This window comes from Telopea speciosissima, chromosome 7 (assembly GCF_018873765.1).
Source record: "Telopea speciosissima isolate NSW1024214 ecotype Mountain lineage chromosome 7, Tspe_v1, whole genome shotgun sequence".
Lineage (NCBI taxonomy): Eukaryota > Viridiplantae > Streptophyta > Magnoliopsida > Proteales > Proteaceae > Telopea > Telopea speciosissima.
Window position 1 is genome coordinate 33,070,811 of NC_057922.1, and position 19,395 is coordinate 33,090,205.

The 19,395-nt window shown below is 37.6% G+C and overlaps 1 protein-coding gene across 2 annotated transcripts in view; it reads right to left on the bottom strand.

The window, feature by feature from the left end:
• Positions 1 to 514: 514 nt before the first annotated feature.
• LOC122669252 (importin beta-like SAD2) overlaps positions 515 to 19,395 on the bottom strand; it is a 32,737-nt gene continuing 13,856 nt past the window's right edge. The window contains exons 11-22 of one of the 2 annotated variants that reach the window (XM_043865976.1): positions 15,858 to 16,017; positions 15,689 to 15,730; positions 15,477 to 15,595; positions 15,174 to 15,372; positions 14,151 to 14,282; positions 13,144 to 13,247; positions 12,791 to 12,970; positions 2,270 to 2,409; positions 2,028 to 2,167; positions 1,697 to 1,851; positions 973 to 1,099; positions 515 to 895 (exon numbers count right to left, since the gene is read on the bottom strand). In XM_043865976.1, coding sequence (XP_043721911.1) covers positions 741 to 895; positions 973 to 1,099; positions 1,697 to 1,851; positions 2,028 to 2,167; positions 2,270 to 2,409; positions 12,791 to 12,970; positions 13,144 to 13,247; positions 14,151 to 14,282; positions 15,174 to 15,372; positions 15,477 to 15,595; positions 15,689 to 15,730; positions 15,858 to 16,017 — 1,653 coding nt within the window. In that variant the 3' untranslated portion in view covers positions 515 to 740. Of the gene's footprint in view, positions 896 to 972; positions 1,100 to 1,696; positions 1,855 to 2,027; positions 2,168 to 2,269; positions 2,410 to 12,790; positions 12,971 to 13,143; positions 13,248 to 14,150; positions 14,283 to 15,173; positions 15,373 to 15,476; positions 15,596 to 15,688; positions 15,731 to 15,857; positions 16,018 to 19,395 lie in introns of both variants that reach the window. The other variant, XM_043865975.1, reaches the window with a different exon arrangement.

The following is a 19,395-nucleotide window of genomic DNA, read 5'->3' on the forward strand; positions in this document are numbered from 1 at the left end:
TATGAGTGTAGATGATATAAAGAATAAATTGTTGTTTTACATCAGCAGAGACCTACACACATGAGAGGCCCTGCGAAAAACCAAAACCCTCATTTACGAACAAAGAAATTAAGAAATACTAAGCTGACAACATTCCACAAAAAATTATCAATACAATTATCGAACACCTTCCTCCCACCGGATGCTGATTCTTTGATTAAAAGGAAAATCATATACACTGTATACCTGAAACCCTCCCTGCTTTGGCCTAAAAAGAGATCCATGGGGTTCCTAAACCAATATACTCCGTCGGGACTGAGCCAACCCGAGAAAAGAATGGGAAATTTCTTCCCAAACAAATGATTACTACAACCTGGGACTAAACGAACAAGATAACAATATAGGCGGGGTGGGAAGGGAAAAAACCCCGATGGGAGTGCAAGCTCTTCTGCCATAGAAAAGCCAGACCGACCAGAGGATACTTTGCCCCACATGCATTGAAGCATGTGGGAGAACCATACAAAAGACAGTTCCCCATTCTTTTAAGCTAATTGTCATTCCCTTTAGTGACCCAAGACACATTCAGGTCCAAACACTTCAAACCTGAAAGACCTTTTCAATCACTGACCACCTTGAACAGTGAACCAACCAAACTCCATTTGAACTTGTAACCACTTTTGGTTTCTCAACTGCACTACGGAAGCAACTACAGAAGAGCAAACAAAATTTCGAGCCATAAAAAAGCGACCACCATACTAAACTCATGAGGTGGCTGCTGCCTTCTCCAGTTTTTCTTTTTCAATCTCTGCTCTCCTCAGATCAGCATGTTGCGCAATGCCACTTGCCAGGGCCTGGTGGTGGAAATCAAGCCTTTGCATAAGATTCTGCAACCGCCCTGGATCTAATGCTTGCATACCTTGGAGCACAGAAGTTTTAAGAGTCAGATAACGCCATATATCTAGCGGTTTCAATAGGAGGCTGAGTATTAAATACCTTTAACAGTATCCACAAAGAAAACAAAGGGGTCCACGTCATCAATTGGTGATTGCAATTCTTCATCATCACTGTAGTCATCATCTGAGTCATCATCATCCGAGTCATTCGGGCGGAAAGATTTTGCCTATGTGCACAAAGCACCGAAATTGCCCATATATTAGGTAGAAATAATACACAAAATGATCCCACTTCTACAAAACCAAAATAGGAATACAAATAGAATTATAAAATTCAGTATGCATATATCAAGCTGCAACTTCCCCTTCTTCCCCCCCCCCCCCCAAAAAAAAGAAAAGAAAAGCTAATGACCTCCCCAAAAGTATTGACATCATGCCAGAATCAGTGCCTCCAAAAATGCCAAGCATTGAGGAGAGGAGAAAAAAAGTAGTAAAATAGATAGCTCAGAATCCACTCTAGGAGCACCAAAGCAGGTATTTCTGATCCTAGCATTGTAGATACCATATAAACTATAAAACATTATAGTATTCCAATATGATATCAAATCATTCATGTAATAAAACCATTTGTTTTGAGGTCTTCATACAAAAGAAAAGGAAAGCAACATTAGCCACATGAAATTTCATATGGCTTTAGTCACTCTCTCCTAACCTAGCCATATGAGTATCAATAAATAAATAAATAAACAAAACTAACTATAAACATTGACCCTACTGCAGTACAAAACAATAAATAAATAAATGGTAATTTAAATCTCACAGACCTGGGCTGCTAATTTTTGTAGCCTCGCAGTGTCGTCTTCATCGCCATCCTCAGCATCTACTCCCATTTCCTTGTCAGACCCATCATCATCATCTTCTTCATCATCAGTTTGGAAGCCATCCATATCATCATTATCACCTTCTTCCTCCTTTGCAGCTTCTGTCCATACAAAAAAATGAAAGAATAAATGAATCAGATGATTAAACAGGAATCCATTGTTGCACAGGCAATGAGCACTCACACCATGGAAACATCACAAGAGCCAATGAAACATTATAGAGTTAATTAAAGCATAAAAGATAATAAAACTGAATTATGAATAATGGATCAACCTGCCACTTGATCCTTGTAGGCAACAAGCAGATCTAGTGTTGCCTTAAAAACACGTTCTAAAGCTTCGCCTGGCAACTGGTCCGCAGGAAGTGCAAGAAGAGATGTTAATCCCAAGCAGCAAACCTTCTTATCATGTTCCCTGCAGTCATAAAAGGAATTATAATACAATACCAAGACCTGAGCAATAAAAATAACCATAAGAGCAGTTTGCATAAAAACACAGAGGTAATATTCAAGTCACCTTTTGAAATTTACACGTATACCACTTTTTTTGACCTGTGGCAACATCTGAAACCACAAATTAAAGACATCTGTTGCAACACCAAGCTTTTGGAGAATACCCAAAGTCAAAGTTGCATTGTAATAAAGAGCATCAGCTATCTACAAAACAATTAAAAGGCTTGATTAAAGTTACACCCAATGCCAACTTCAACATAGGAGAAAAAAAAAATCAGAAGTGTGTGCCATGTAACCTATACAGATGAAAGAATACACGTGGTTCAGAAGAAGCAAGCAAACTTCACTTCTGTATGAAATAATGTGTCATGCTTCTAAAATTTTCACTAAATTCAGATGCAATTTATTTTAACATTTCTTTCAATCCTGTCTCTATCATAATTTTGAGCATTAGGGAAGATAAGGGTGCACATATGGGAATCAAGTTAAGAACTGCCAATGAAAAAGATAACATACACAAAATAGTAGATTAGAATTATTTATCCAAATAAACTCACAGTGAAATTCATCCTGTACAAGTTATTTGTGACTATGTTTGAAATACTAATTAATAAAATTTAATACTTAAAAAGTAATACATAGGTTAGACTTAACTTTCTCGAGGAAGTTTGGGTAAGCATTATTAAAAAAGTTATGGCCAGAAACATGCAGATAATCAGAGAAGTATGAAAATTAAATGCCCACGTTTGAATTATAGGTACGTGCAAATGGGAAGTTATGTGAAGGCATACTGACGTTGCACACCATTCACATCTATACAATGAACAGACCAGGAAAAGGCGAAGACTGGTGATATAAAAATTTTACGTAAAAATTCCCACAAAAGATCCCAAAGCCGATCCATGTGTATAAGATTGGCATATCAATCTGTTTTCGTACCACGAGTACAAGGAGTCAAATAGTTGGAGTCAAAATCTATTTCAGTAAATTTCCCAACATCTTGAAATGTGTTTGGAATGCTCCTGAGACAAGACTGCAGAAATAAACAATTAGCCTTAAAAAGAAGACATTAACATAAGCATCCTACATGTTTGCACTTCTGTTCCTGATCCTAGTAACCAAAGAAGAGAATAATTCTCAAAGTGGCAAAGGAGAGAGACAACAGACAGACAACAGCCACAAAGCTTCAGCTAATCAAGTCATATGTCAACACTTGGGGCTTTTAAAGTTCTTAAATATAAGGCCAAATGATGCAGCACAGCAAGATTTAGGATTACCTAAGGCTGAACCACCAGGAAAGGTGGTGGGGTATACTGGTATAGGCATGGAACTAAATCTCGGTTTCGCAAGGAACCGAGACGAGATGGTCATCGACTTTAAAAAGTCTCATGTTTCGACCATATTTCCCCTAGTTTCGACCTGAACACCTATATAAGTGTCACTTATCCCCATCAAAACTTGAGGAAACCTTGTTGGAAACCAGGACAGACAATTATTTATGCCAGAAACCAGCACAGACACTTATTTATGCCTAATTAATATCATTTAAGCAAATGATTCATTTACTTAAGCAAATACCCTCTATTCGAATGATTCATAAATAAGCAAATACCCTCTATTCGAATCCAATAAAAATAGTTAAAAAATCCATTTCCAAAAGGATAAAAAGTCAACCCCCAGTTCAAGAACAAAAATTGGATTTTTGGCAGTAGGTGAAATTTTAATCTTGCTAATGCTGGGTTTTTTTGTCAAATCTAAAAATTTTCATAAACAATGGTAAAACATAGCTAAAAATCAAAGGAGCAGTAAAATAATCATTTGTTTTGATGTCTAAAAAATATTTTCATTCAAAGCGATTTTAAACAACATTCGTGCATACTAAATTAAGTTTGACCAGAACATAACTCCTTCAATATAAATCACATTTAAGCAATCTTAAGAAAATGAAATAACAAATATAATAGTACCATTTTGAGTGTTTTTTTTTTTGTTTGTGTGTAAAAATAATTCAAGCATTGTGTTTAGAATGTCAAAAATAGGCTGTATACAAAAAATAAGATTAAAAAAAAGCATTTCTGGGCCTCTAAACCCCAACTCAAGTTGGCTGGGAAAAAATCACAGGTTTCAACCAGTTTCGACCATATCTCGGTTTCTGGCTGGTCGAAACACAAGTTTTAAAACCTTGGATATAGGGTAAATTTGATTAAGATTGAGTAGGGTCTTAGGAACTAGAAGAGAATAGGGCAAACAAAAGAACTAAACACTCTTATCAGATTGTGAACAGTACCACCGAAGAAGTTTTGAAAATAACAATTAACAATAAGAAGAAGAAGACCAGACCTGGATATCAGGAATTATCAGATCTATAAGAAAACTCAGCCTCTGCTGACCTGTAAGAAGCCAACCTACTTAATCAAAGCTTAAATTAATTCATTCAATCTTGTATTGCTAGCAAGGTTCGAAATCCCGGTTTCGAGGCCAATTTTGGTCAGCACCGAAACCGAGATATGTCAGATTTCGACTGAGTTGGTATTTTTCCAAGTCAAACCGGAACCTTAGTTTCGAGGCCCAAAAAGTGGTTTTTTGACCTGATAGTTTCTGTTCTGCCTATTTTGACATTTTAAACCCAATCCATGATTTAGTTTCACAAAAAACACACTCAAAATGGTACTTGTGGTTTTGACCCAAGTTCGCTAGTGTATACTATTCTTGGAAATGGTATCGAACCAGGTTTGGCACTTATTTATGCCAAATATCATTTAAGTAAATGCTTTTATAATTGTTATTTCATTTACTTAAGATATTTTTATTCATCAATAACCAAAAAATATCTTAAGTAAATGAAATAACAAATATTCACTTCAATGATATTTGGTATAAATAAGTGCCAAACCTGGTTCGATACCATTTCGAGCTGAGGTTTCGTTAAGTTTCAATGGTGAGAAGTGAATTTATACAGGTGGTTAACCCAAGTTCAGGTCTAAACTTGTGATATATTGAAAATTAAGTTGAACCATGTCAAAACCTAGTCAAAACGAGGTACAAAGTCGTATCGACAAGCTCCCTCGTGTACATCCCTCATGACTTTCTTAGCTTCCATAGAGTCAACACACTTTAAAAGGATATGATTCTACGGCTTCTTAGCAAGTGTTCCCGCACTGACGAAGAATTGCGCAGCTAATATCTGGATGGTTCTTCGGTCTGTAGTCGTGGCATCAGGAGTAAAGGTTTTGTCTTCCAAGTACGTCTTGAGGATACCTAAGTAGGGATGTTGGTACACGGGACAGAGGTAGGACAGAGACTAAGAGTTCGGCTTGCTTTCTAAGCATGGAACGAACAACCACATTCCGATCACCAATCGCACTTGGGTTCGTCTCGGTTTCTTGCGAAACCAAGATATCTCGGGTGAAACTGCATGTTTCAACAGAGATTAAGAACCAAGATTCCTAGAAGGTCAGGTACATATTCATATATAGAACTCTCTAAATATGACTCCTAGTATGACTACAACTACCTTAATAAAATGATTCTCAAAACACTACTTATTTGACCAATAATAGACTACAATAGCATAACTAGACTTCTAAACCTCCTAGGAATTAAAAACTAACCTACAACTTCAAAAATACAACTGAAACTAGGACCAAACAACCAATTAGACTCTCAAACTACTAATGCTACTAGGAAAAGATTAAAAATTCGTCTACCCCCTTAGACTACACTTTTGGGCTTTGCAATCAAAACCCATTACAACCAAAAACATTAAAAACAAAAACCCATAACCATATAATATCAGGAAACGGACTATTCTTGATGTATGAAATCATTATCCCCCATGGTTCAAAACAAACTCATCCTCTAGTTTTGAAGAAGAATAGGAAGTTTGTGGAGAGCCAGTAGGGAGGAAGGGGGTAACCTGAGATGAAGCACAGAGTTGCAGGGGAGGAAGGGAATCACACGCATAATCATACCACATGATGGGCAACCCAGTTCAATTTTCTAATTCATTCAGTGTGTTCATTGTTGGGTTACATGCAAGTATTTAAAGAGAAAAATAACAACACTCTTAGTTAGACTGAAATTGAAACCAATACTATGTATGCAATTCAAACAAATAAAAGACAAAAATAAATAAACTACTAGATAACTAAAATAACTACTTCCAACCCTTGTTAGACACAAATCCCAGGTTGGACCAGTTACGCCTAGGTTTGGGTCTCCAAACCCTACCATGCTGGTCCAACCAGTCAAGTGATATTGCATCAATTCTCCTCTTCTGAAAAGAACTCGATTTGGAAAAGGACCAAGGAGGCTGTCGGAGGCAACACGTTGGACGAGGAGGAACGATCCCGCTACTTTCTTGAGTTTCATGTCAAGGAAATCCTTAGCGGAAGAAACTTCATGGATTTGTTGCTGAAAAGCCTTTGTTTGAAAGAGTAGATATTCGCATACCCACGATGTTGTGCCTTCTTATGAAACAACCATGGTCAACCAAGAAGAATATGACACCTTCAGAGGGAGGATGTCACACTGTACTGTATCTACAAATCAACAAATACAATAGGTGAGTAAACACTTATCTATAACCCTGAGATTAGTTTGGTTCACCCATACAACCTTGTAAGGATTTGGATGTGGCTCTGTCTGCAATCTTAGTTTATGAATAGTGTCTTCAGAGACGACATTAGTGCAACTACCTCCATTGATCACCAGACTACGTAATTGGCCATTGCACTTTACATGAGTCTAAAAGATATTGTTGCAGCGTCAAACTTCATCCTCAATGACTTTGTGAGTAGTTAAAACATGATGAAACATAAAAAGGATGTTGTTCCTCACCATTGTCATTGTCATTCACCTGGTTCACGCTCTAGCGCTAAATCAACTATCTCAACACCAAGGTGTTCTTCAGGACCACAAAGTATAAAAGATTCCTTATCTCCATAAGCTACCAAGCGGTAGGGACACTAAGCACTGAAATATCTGTATCCTTTGCACATGAAACAATGATGGGAAGCCTTTTGCATCACAAGAGGTTTGTCGAAACTATGCCGAAGCGGAGAATATGGTAAGCTAGGGCGTGAAGATACCATGTCAGAATCACGCCCGAGGTGGAGAATATGGCCGGCTAGGCCGTGAGGATGCCATAGACGAACTAGTAGCCTGTGGTTTACTGAATGACTTTTCTTGGAGAGGAAGACTGTTTCTAACTGTAACTGTTACCCCTAAGAAAAGTGTCTGGAAAATTCCTTCGAAAGTAAGGTTGTTTCAGACTTTCTTCTACCTGATGTGCAACCTGTATAGCATCTTCCACTGTAGGCAGTTGTAGGCAGTTGACTGGATGTGAGTGCAGCACTGATCTGAGGGAGGAGCTGTGCCACCAATACTTTTTCATCCCATTCAAAATCAGATTGAGTTGCATAATAATAAAATGTAGCAACAAATTCTTCAACTGTTAGGTTTTTCTGTTTCAACTGTGCAAACTTGAAGTGCATGTGTTGCTTGTTGTCAGTAGGCAAGAATCCCTGGTTCATGACTTCACGCATTGCAGCCCAAACAGTGACTAGCTCAATGCCTCGGGTTTGATTCCGTTGTTGATGCTTGATCCACCAAACTCGAGCTGTATCTTTCAGTTTGGCTTTTGCAAATAAGACTTTCCTGGCCTTAGTCAAACCGGTAACATCTGAAAAACATCTCCAAATTGTGAATCCAGACAAGGTACTGTTCTGGATTATTATCCCCATAAAAATCAAGGATGTCCAGCTTTGCTGCTCTTTCTGTGTCATAAAAATCATAAAGACCAACTCCATAAGGTGGTGGTGGAGTATGATATGGTGGTAGCGTATCATGAGATGTGTCCTATGGGACAGAGTTGGAAGAATCCCTGGACTGCATGGGACTCTTTCTTTTATTAGAAGTCACTAGACGATCAATAGAAGCTTGCATGGTTGTCATCATGGTAAGGAGGGAACTGACAGCTGCGGTGAGGGTATCTAAATGTTCAGTGAGAGTGTAAATCTTTGGATCAGTCTCACCTTTATAAGAGTTGAGCAGCGGAGAATCTCACGATTGGCTACTATGGTTAAGCTAAACAAGAAAACACTCAAAGACAAAGGATGAATGGCAAAACAGTAAATAGATCGTACTTCTTAATAGAATGGCAATACTGTATTATTGAAAGTTTAAGTAAGAAACACAAGATAAGTAGATAACCAATGGATGGGAAGGCAAACCTGGAAGTTGATAGGAAAAGGGCAAATTAGAATATTCGGAGAGAGAGTTGGGGGCAATTATGGCAAAACAAAAAACTAGACTTAAAAGTAAATATGACGAAAGAAGGGGGGTAATATTGGAAGAATGGGGTTTAAGGGGAAGAAGGGGAACTTATCGCAGGGCAGGGGCAGAAAAGAGTGTTGAACTCAATCTTCGACCAGTGGACAAACCGCGGATGGAGATCAAATGGGATTTGGCTTCGTCAGTGGAAGACTGCAACTAAGAAGGACGTCGGTGGAAGAGTCAACTGCAGCGAGGAACCAGGTACTCGAATTGTTGCGTCTCCATCACGAACCAGAAGACAATCAACAACACATTGCCCCTTTCCACCAAAGAACTGATGTTGTGGGACGAATTTGATAGGTGTTTTTCTTCAATATCAACCACAAACTGCAGTCTTTTCTCATTAGAAGATTAATTTCAAGGGTTTTGGACCTACAACAAGAGAAGAGGCGGGCACTACTTTCCAAGTGTATCTAAAGTTGGGAAAGCTCCAATATGATGTGCCTTGCTTAATTAGCTACATAGCCACTTGTACTATTCTCCTAGGGCAACCATGAAAAATATGAAAGCTGGTATTATTTATGATGATGCTCATAATACCGTCAAGGACAAACAAGAAGATCGAACATATTGATGATACCACATATTTTGTCAAGTATGCCACAACAGTGACGATTCTGTCCACCTCCAATAGTGAACAATGTTGTTCCACCTTCTCCAAGCAAGGAATCTTTACTTCGACTATTTTCTCCATCATGATATGTGCCACCTTAACAATGAGGCATCTACAAGGGAATATTGCGGGTGAAGCATAACTCAACGGAATCGAATTCTTTCAAGAGAGGGGGAACAGCCTTGGACTGGATGGATCGATCCAATCCCCTAAGAAGCCCTATGCACAAGTGCCGAAGGCCTACAAGGGGCTGGCAACAGCTCAGGGGTAGATTAGGCCAAAAATAAGCAGTGGGATATTTCTGTTGTAGGTTGGGCCTTTTATTTTCATGTATAACATTGTAACGGACCTTATTTATAAGCTTGTATAGTGGAAGCTGTGGCGTGTTTTACATTCCCTAGTAGTAGCATGGTTTAGTTGAGTGCTGAACTAGAGAGTATGAGTCATGTTAGGAGTCTTGTATAGCAGGTAGTTGGTCAATCTTAAGTTTTTGTCTAGGCAACTTGAAGGGACAATAATTTAGTTGGGTTAGGCTACCTAAAGTGAACCTATTTGGTCTATATAAATAAGTCGTATCTCTGACAAATTTAGAGGAATTTTGAATGAAATTATAAGTTTATGTGCAGGTGTATGTTGTGCATGCATGTGTGCTTGGTGAGCAATATGGCTGATTGTCTATTTTTTTCCTCTCACTCTAGTTATCTTCTGCAACCATGTGACATCTCCCCTTAATTTCTATCTCTTATTTTTCTATTCATCTTCTTCCCTTTGTTCAAGTCATATACTCTAGTCTCTTTCTAATCTGCATAATGATAGATAAATCTGATCAACTATTTGATGGTTCGGAAGTCTATTCTGCCAATCTGAACATCTGGATCCTGTTTGAGTCAGATTCAATTAGTTTAATAGATCAGATCTGCATCTGTCAATCTTAGCTTGAATATTAAGCAAGGATGGATTCCAGTATATCCCCTCCTCCGATTTTAAAGAATTTTCTATCAATTTAAAGCTTGTGAACCCTGCTGTAATCAACCAGAACTTTACCCTTATAAGATTCGTAGTTCGTTAGATACTGGAGTCTTTCTAAACTTCCTACAATTCTGGTTCTAAAATATTCATATCAATCTTGGCTATAAGTTTGGTTCTAGCACTCATGTGCTTCTAGATTCAGCTCTAGAACTATGAACCACATCAGGAATTTATATGCTAATCTTGTCCACTGTAAAGATGAACTGAAGTCAGCTGTTAAAATACTCTATAAACTCTGGATTTCAACTCTGCACCCGCAGATGAACCTTTTGCAGAAGGCAGTCTATGGTGGGTTTTCTATTTTTTTTAAAAACAACAATAAAGTGGAGGTTACAGGCTATGGTTTTGAGAACATGACCTAAGAGAAGTCTAAGGAAAGGAGTAATCGTCATTCAAAACCAAAGTAATGCAGACCCAGGTTGGAAATTGGAATAACCCTTATTGGGTTGCTTAAGGGCCCACCCAAGAAAAGAAGCACTCAAATCCAAAGTTGAATGGCAAACTAGAAGATAAATCAAGATTCATAAAGAAACAATGGCAGAATTGTAATTAATCTAAAGTTGTAAAGGAGTGACAGGATTGTAATTTAATGAAACTATATAAAGAGAAAACAAGTGAATAGGGGTATACTTGGAATGGGATACAAATTGCGGATAAGAAGTAATAGTGAAACAATGGAAGGGTATTAATGGAAAAACCAGATTAAGGGTTTTTAAAACAAAAAAAAAACCGGTCATCTCCTACCTTTGAACGACAGTGGTAGCAACCAGCGGAAGGGGAGAGATTTGCGATGAAAAGAAATCACACATGCCAAGCCCAAACAAGCCAATATTCTGGAAACTGAATTGCAATGCACAAACCTTCAAGATCCAAGTGTTAATCCAGCAAGACAGCCTTTGATTCATCAAACAAAGATCCCTGAAATTATTTCTGGCTGAGGTTTTGAAGCAACCTGGTTTGCAGGTTTCTATTCATACAGATAATATACTGTTTGGCTACCAAAAATCAACTGCAGAATCATTCCAGGGGTAAGTTTCAGGGAACCAAAGTTCAGGTGGTAAAAAACAACGCACGAAGGGGTTCAATCCAACAATATGGGGCTGATTCTACCGCCAGAAACAGAGTAACAGTATAGGTCCTTAAAGAACAGAAATAAAAGACAAGGAGAGAAACTAGAAAGAAAGAGATAAGAGGAAGAGGTCACACGACCATTGCTAAGTACCAACCGGCACCATAAACAACTCAATAAAATTCATTCTTCACATCCGATTATTGTTTGATTACACTGATGTTTAAAAGAAAAACAATTAAAGACTCCTAATTAAACTCTAAAACTGAAATTGACCTCAACTTTAATGGACTCATAACTTACAAAAATCCTATATAGACTCCACCACTAAATAACCTATTAAAACTAAAACAGAAAATTACATGATAAACTCCCTAATAAAAACCCTATTTAATAAATAAATTAAATACCCTACTAAACCCCAAAAACCCAGTTGGACCCGGTTCATCTTCACATGGATACCCAAATGGGTTTGGGTCGGTCCAAGACAGTGCACTTGCATCACAAAGAGGTGCTCTAGTTGAATATACAAAAGAAGTCCATTGATTGTATTCATAGTAACAGGTAAGGTTATTCAATGCTGAAGATTAGAGAATTAATATAAGCGAATAGCATAATACCCTTTGCTAACTATTTTGGTTCTGTTAGTATTCCTCATTTCTATCCTGAAGGAATTCAGGTTATGGACCTACAATCCATGGTGGTTATTTCTTGATGAGACCATTGTGCCCCATTCAGAGGGAATTGCCAACTGCAGTTTAGTTTAGAATGTCTAATTTATATATCTTGCCAGATGGTCACTCTGGAGATTTGCACATGTCATCAAGCACATCGTATTCCTTGCTTCTCAGATGAACTGTTCATTCCGCTGGAAGTCAAGGACAGCAAATGACATTGCAGACCACTTACTAAAGATGGGGTCACAAGAGAGTGTTGGAGCACTGGGCGCTGGCAGATTAGAAGAGTTTGTATTTTCTGTATATGTTTTTTCCTTATTGTACCATGTTTGTTTAGGGTCATCTTGGGCCCATAAGTTTCAGGTTAGTACTGTACCACTGCTCATCTACAAATAAAATTGTTATTTATCAATAATAATAATAATAATAATAAGAAGAAGAAGAAGAAGAAGAAAAAGAAGAATAAACACTGTACAGGTCTTGCACAAATCCCCATATGGGTGGACTGGAGTTAGCTCTAACCTTCGGCTAGTTTTTGCACCAAGTGTGCCTGAGACTTGAACTGTGTCATCACACTGGCAGCCCAAGTTTTTCATCATAACACCAAGCAATGGCCTCACGATGATGATGATAATCATCCAAAGCATATGAGGTCATTGAATACAAGAGACCATCTTGAAAAATGTTCCAAGTATCTGAGGTCGTTGAATACAAGATACCCAACTTGGAACATGTTCATTGACGGATAAAACAGAACTTGATCTGTCAGTGCTTAAGGTAAACGAGCATCAACAGAAGATTTCACTTTTGCTTTTTCTTTCATTCTGTATTTTTTAAGGGTATCAGATAAGAGCTTCTCACCACTTGCATCAGAAGACATTTCAGGTAAGACTTCTCAGTCCGATGTAACCGTTCAATAGTGATTCTAAGATATGGTTCAACCCACTGATCCACTTGACCTTTGCAGTTCTGGAAAACAACTTCAATAAGCTTAGGCGCAGGCTCAATATCATTGTCTTCTATATTCTTATCTGTCATGATCTGCACAGAGCGTATCAAGCACTTGTTCCTTTATTACCATGGCAGGAGGAATTATTGGCAAATGCATCAAAAACAAAAAACCAAACCTCTGTAGATGCACTCATCTCCCTGCTTTTATCATATAGTAAGGACAACCAAAAAGAGCAATGCTAATAGAGATCATGAATACTCACAGACGAAAGTACATTCCAAAGGCTTTGCTGGTAGTCAGGATCTTTGCAAATTAGAAAATGCTCAGTACTCCTGGATATATAATTGTCCAATGGAACCAAAATATCTACACAAAAATGAAAAATACTTTGTAGGTGTCATCATAAAATCAAAAGAAATTGCACAGCATAAATGGAACCAGAATTTTTTTTACTGAGTCTGAAACACAAAACAAAAATTTGGAAAATGACTTCCAACTTTTTCTTTTTTGGATGTTCTTTCCAAAAGGGGAAAAAATGGTGGTATCGTGACCAATGATACAATCGTCAGCCATGGAAGGATACTGCCCTCATCATATTTCTTCTTTTCCTCGATCAACCAGGCCCAAATATGTCTTCATCATGTACAGTTAAAAAAAGGGGGGGACAAACGGCGGAGAAAAAATACAAAAAGTGTTTTACAATTAGAAATTGATTCTCCAAAAAGTAGTTTTCCGTTGAAACAAATAAAGTCTACAAGAAGATTCTAACAATTCTTGCTGCACCTTGTTGGATCACCACACATGACCCCTCTTGTCAGTGCCAAAGATCAACACACATGACGATGATTCAGTATTATAGGCTATAGCAGGGTTTGGAGGACTTGGGAAAGCAGAAACAAAATTATGTTATCAGCAGAAGTTCAGATTTCATAGTTCGAGAGTGCAAATTCCACACTGGAACCTAGTATACAAGAGAACTACAGAGATAATGATAAACATGATCTTCTTACAAGACCACATGATAAACAAATTGTCAGGATGGACTTAATATGTGCATCAATAAATGCATCCTGTCCAAAAGAATCAAGGGCAAGAAGACAAAACAAACTTATGCAAAATTTCAAATAAAGACTGTTAACACAACAACAGCCACCACAATTGCATGGAAGTCATAGCAATCAAGATTCGAAATATGAAAATCATAAATATTTAGTTAGATAATGTTAATTTAAGCAAAGCTTTAACCAAATGAAAATGCATGCAACTTACTTGGAAAGAAATCTATAGCCCAGTCTGTCAATGCTTCCGTCATTACAGGCCAAAGACTCCACATCTCCATAGAAATTGTTGGAGAGAAAAATGTCATATATGACACAATTTCCAGAACTTCCTCAAAAATCTCTGTAGGAGAAAAAAAGACAGTAAAGTTGGACACTGGTGTTACCAAGTAAAAGAAGTGCACCTGAATCATCCACTATTTTCAGCCTAACAATTAGGGACTATGCATTGTAGGGAATTACAATTATTTTGAACAAGTCATTGGGGGAGTGCCCCCACAGACCTGGGGTTAAAACCCATCAGATCCGAAAATAACCGGAAACAAAAGCTATCGTTAAATGGGTTTTAGGGTATCCTATAAAATGACCCCAAGATATAATGCCAACCAAAATACTTAGAAAAATCCATAACTGATAATCAAAGTGGTTTTTATGCAAGGTAAGACAGCCCATTACAAATCAAAATGTCTCCTCTGTTTCAAACCCATACTAAGCCTCCATGCTTATAAAGTCAAATCAATCTAACATGCAGCAAAAAATACACCCAAAAAAGGCAGGTCAACCTATTCGCCAACCTACAAGTAGTCAATGCACTCTAAACATGTTCTCAGTTACTGGGAAATATATTGACGCATTTCAGACATGCATGAGACATAACACTAAACAATCATACTTCTCAGTTATTTGTAAATATAATAGTGGGAGAGTCTTAGCGGAATGGTTAAGTTGCGCTATATCAACCATCAGGTTGCGGGTTCAAAACAAGGAAACAGACTCTCCGTAGAGCAGGGTTAAGGCTGCATACATTTGCCCCTCCCAAACCCTGCAGTAGCCAGAGCTTCATACACTGGGAAGCTCTTTAATTACTTGTAAATATAACAATGCATTTCTAAAATTGCTAACATGATGCAAGCAACTAAACATAGTAAAGTACTGAACAGAAAATTCAATGATTAGAAAGCATTAAAAAGAATTTCAGAAATACAAAGGTCTCCTAAAATAAGGAGAATAATACCTTGCCCATCACTAGTCAACATCCTACGCATTATAGGCAATAGAGTAGGCTCAATCTGAACAAAGAGATGGGGAAGCCTGCTTACAGACTCAAGGATAGTGCTGATAGCACGCAAACAACCTACTGCAGCCAGAGCACCTGGATCATCAGCCTCATCATCGGCTTCAGCAGTGTTTATACATTTCCAGAATGCAGCAGCCTATTTGGGGAAGAATGAACAAATAAGAGCTCCCATATAACAAATAAGACGAAAATTAAACATACAAATTGCAACCAGGAAAAAAAAAATAACGTAAATTTTACCAGGTTCTGGCATAATCCAAGAGCATAAGGTGCCATCTCTTCCCCAAATTTGTCCACAATGGTTTCAAGAGTGAAAACAAGGTCCTCATTCTCAACCTCATTCATAAGTTTAAAGAACTCTGTAGATGACATAAAAAATAAATGAAACAAACTGGATAAATGATAGCTTGTAATACCAGTAGAGGCATCATAAGTCAAAAAAAACCACATACCATCAAGTAATTGAGGAAGAATTGGGCGGATCTCACTCAAATCTGAACAACAAACGAAGATCATTTCTGTTATATGCATCCAATATAAAAATAAACAAGCAAAAAGAAAATACCACAGAATTAAACATAATGTTAGAGACTCAAGAGTCAAGACTCTGATTACATATACCTTTACAGGATTCAACAAAAGAGCGTAATGCAAAGACTGAATCAACACGAACTGGAAGCTCAGGATCATGCAAGCCAGAAACAACACTGTGTAAAGCTTTGCGGAAATTGTTCTGGTCTGCAAAGTTGATGTGTGCATACTGGCCCGCAACCCATGCTGCCTAATATCCAGATAAGCAATTTACAATGAATTAAATCAAGACAATTTGGTAACAATAGAGAAACAAAGGGTTATATAATTAGAGTAAGAAGTAAATGATCATTGCCATACAAAAGAGGGTTATATAATTAGAGTAAGAATTAAATGATCATTGCCATAAAAAAATGCAAGAAAGACATGGAAGCCGCATGTAAGTGCACATGAACCATGGAAGGTGAGTGCAATCAAAATACCTATCCCACCCCCAACCCCAAAAGCTATAAAAATAGAAGAACAAATTATAGAGGAGAGCAAAAAGAATGACCAGGACAATGTTTTCAAACGCTAATCCGTTTCACTAGTACATGAGGCGTAGGCCTCATGAGCAGGCCTGTGGATCAATAGATACGTAGACACATTCATGTATCCTTACAAATCTTTCATCTTTCATTAGGCATTTTTCATTCTTCATTTCTCTTCTCTTTCCCCATCTTTTCTTTCCCTTTTTTGATCAGAACTCATTTTTCCTTACTTTGTTTTGTTTGGATCCATGTAGCCGACCCCATTAAGTTGGGACAAGGCTGAGTTTGTTGTTGTTGTTGTTGTTGTTGTAAGCAAGAAAATCTATGAGTTTATTAATTGTTGGAATGTCATTCAAGTTGAAATATTAGAGCTCTACGTAAGTTTTAAGAGTTTATTAAATACTAGAGGCAGTATTGCAAGTGATAAACAGCCATTAGAGTATCATGTAAGTTTTTAATTATTAAAGCTCGGGGCTCTTGTCTTATAATTTGTTATTATAGTTCTGGTGTTTCTCTTTAAGTCAAAAAGAGAACTGATTTGGAGGGAAGTGATTGCTGGACTAAAACAGTCTGTTAGTTCAGGGCTAGCCTCTGAGGAGTGAGGAGTAGAACTTCAAACTTGATGCATTTATTATGCAGTTTTTTCATTGGGATAGAAGGAGAAAAACAATCACTCCTTTGCAGTCATTTCATGCATTTATTAATTATTACTATATCATCTTCAATGTCTTGCTGCTTGGGTTTCCACCTACCATTTTCTTCACAAATCCTAATCCCCAGTCTTTGCTAAAAGAAAAACCTAATGTTCCTCCATCAATTCTCCATTTTGTTTGATTTTAATACATAATATAACAGTCAGGCTTTTTAATATGATATGGTGCATAGTTATCAAGGCGTCGCCTAGGTGTCCAGGCGACCTTTTTTTATGACCGTCTAGGCACCTTGTTGGTGTCGCCTAGCACTTTGACAACTATGATATGGTATTTTTCTGTTACCTCGCCCTGAGACACATCTCGAGGCCTTTGCGCTGAGCAATTCTAAAAACCCAGTTCCAGGATTTAAAGTGAGACAACAACAATCAGATCTACACAAGAAATTTCCATGGATCCATGTTAAAACATCTATGATCTACCAACCTGCCTTGCACCTAGCATCAATGATGTAGAATAAAACCCAGCTTCATCAGCTGCTTCAGGTTGGAAACCATAACAAAAGATTTAGTTGGATAACAAAAACAAACCAGCCAAACAAAAGGGGTAAATAAAAAAAAAAGAAGAAATCCATGGAAAGGCCAACACTTGTGATAAGCTTCACAGAATGATGAGAAGGAATTTCATTTCCCTCAAGTTTGCCTCTTATACGTGATGAGCAGGGAATCCGTGTATCATGCTTTCATCTGTTGAGATTTCTCAAGGGCTGTTCAGGCCCCTTTCGTGCCCTCACTTGATTTGAAATGGAAACTCCCACGGATCCATGATTTCATCTCTTGCCAAGAGGGTAAAGCCTAAGAGGAGATACGTGTTTTTGGTAACCATCAAGATTATTAAGGAAGAAAGAAATAATATTATGTTCCAAGGATGGCAATGTGATGCAAGTAAATCACAAAAACAAACTAATTTTAGGGGAAATAAGCATTGGGTGGGGTTTTATACATGTTGGACCCTTGGTTCAATGGGTTTTATTGTAACAGGCCACTTTAATGGGCCTAAAATATAGGTAGGAAGAATGAATACGGGATTTATTAATTACTTAAATTGGGAGGTCTAGTTAGAGTCCTATTCATTTATTTTAATTGTTATTTACGTTTTAATTGGGCTGGATTAGGTCTCTATAGTTAAGAGTCCTATTCATTTATTTTAATTGTTTTTAAGTTTTAATTGGGCTGGATTAGGTCTCTATGATTCCAGCGTTGTTTCAAGCAGTTTTCTTCATTATTTCAGTATCCTAATCAGTTAAGACTACCTCCAACGTAAGCTATTGGCTGGAGGAGTTTTAGACTTAGGCTTTTTTTGGTATCATTTTTGTTTTTGTTTATGGCCTATTTAAAAATAATTTTCGATCAAAAAATGAGAACTGTTTGGTAAGCATTAGACATAATAGAGTACGGAATGAGAAACCGTTTGGTAACTACCTAGGTGTAAATCGAGTTATCTGGGTTTCTTTCAAACCTGGTCTACCCCTATAGTTGTGATCCTGTCGCAAGCTGATCTCCTCTATTATTTTAAAAAAAAATAATAATAATAAAAATAATTTTCGATCAAAAAATGAGAACTGTTTGGCAAGCATTAGACATAATAGAGTACGGAATGAGAAACCGTTTGGTAACTACCTAGGTGTAAATCGAGTTATCTGGTTTTCTTTCAAACCTGGTCTACCCCTATACTTGTGATCCTATTGCAAGCTGATCTCCCACTGGATTTCAGTCGTTCGGGATTAGCACTGTATTCCAATGATCTATACGACCATACATGAGATTATTAATGATTGAGTTCATAACGGTAAGAAATGCTAGGTGGGCTACCACTTTGGGTTTGATGAAATTTCTAGTGTATTTCACAAGACATTGAATCTTAATGGCATCTTCTAGTATGGTGCAGAATCATATTCAGCATGTATCAACAACCTCCCCCCCCCCCCCAAAAAAAAAAAAAAAAAACTCAATACAGATGGAAGCTCAATGGTAATCTAGGTCCTACTGCTAGTGGCTTAGAGATACTGAAGATGCAGATATACAAGCATTTTCGGGCCTCCATTGGAATAGCAAATTCGATCACTGCTGAGTTAAAGGCTATCAATGAACATTTGGAAGTATCTCTTACTAATAGAGTATGAAAATAATTGTAGAGGTCAACTCAAAGCAGGTCATCCAATGGTTGGGAAGTCAGACAGAGACCTTGGCAATATCATTTTCTTATTAGGAAAGCCAGGTTTCCATGCTATCAAGGGGGGATTCACTTTTCTATGGCAAATGAGATCTGCTACATCTTTAGCAGATGAGATGGGCAGGGGGAGATCAAAGGGATAGTTTGTAGTCCGGACCTCTTCCTATGGCCTAAGCCTTCTACAAGGGATGAGAGACCTTAGCTTGGCCTGTGGTT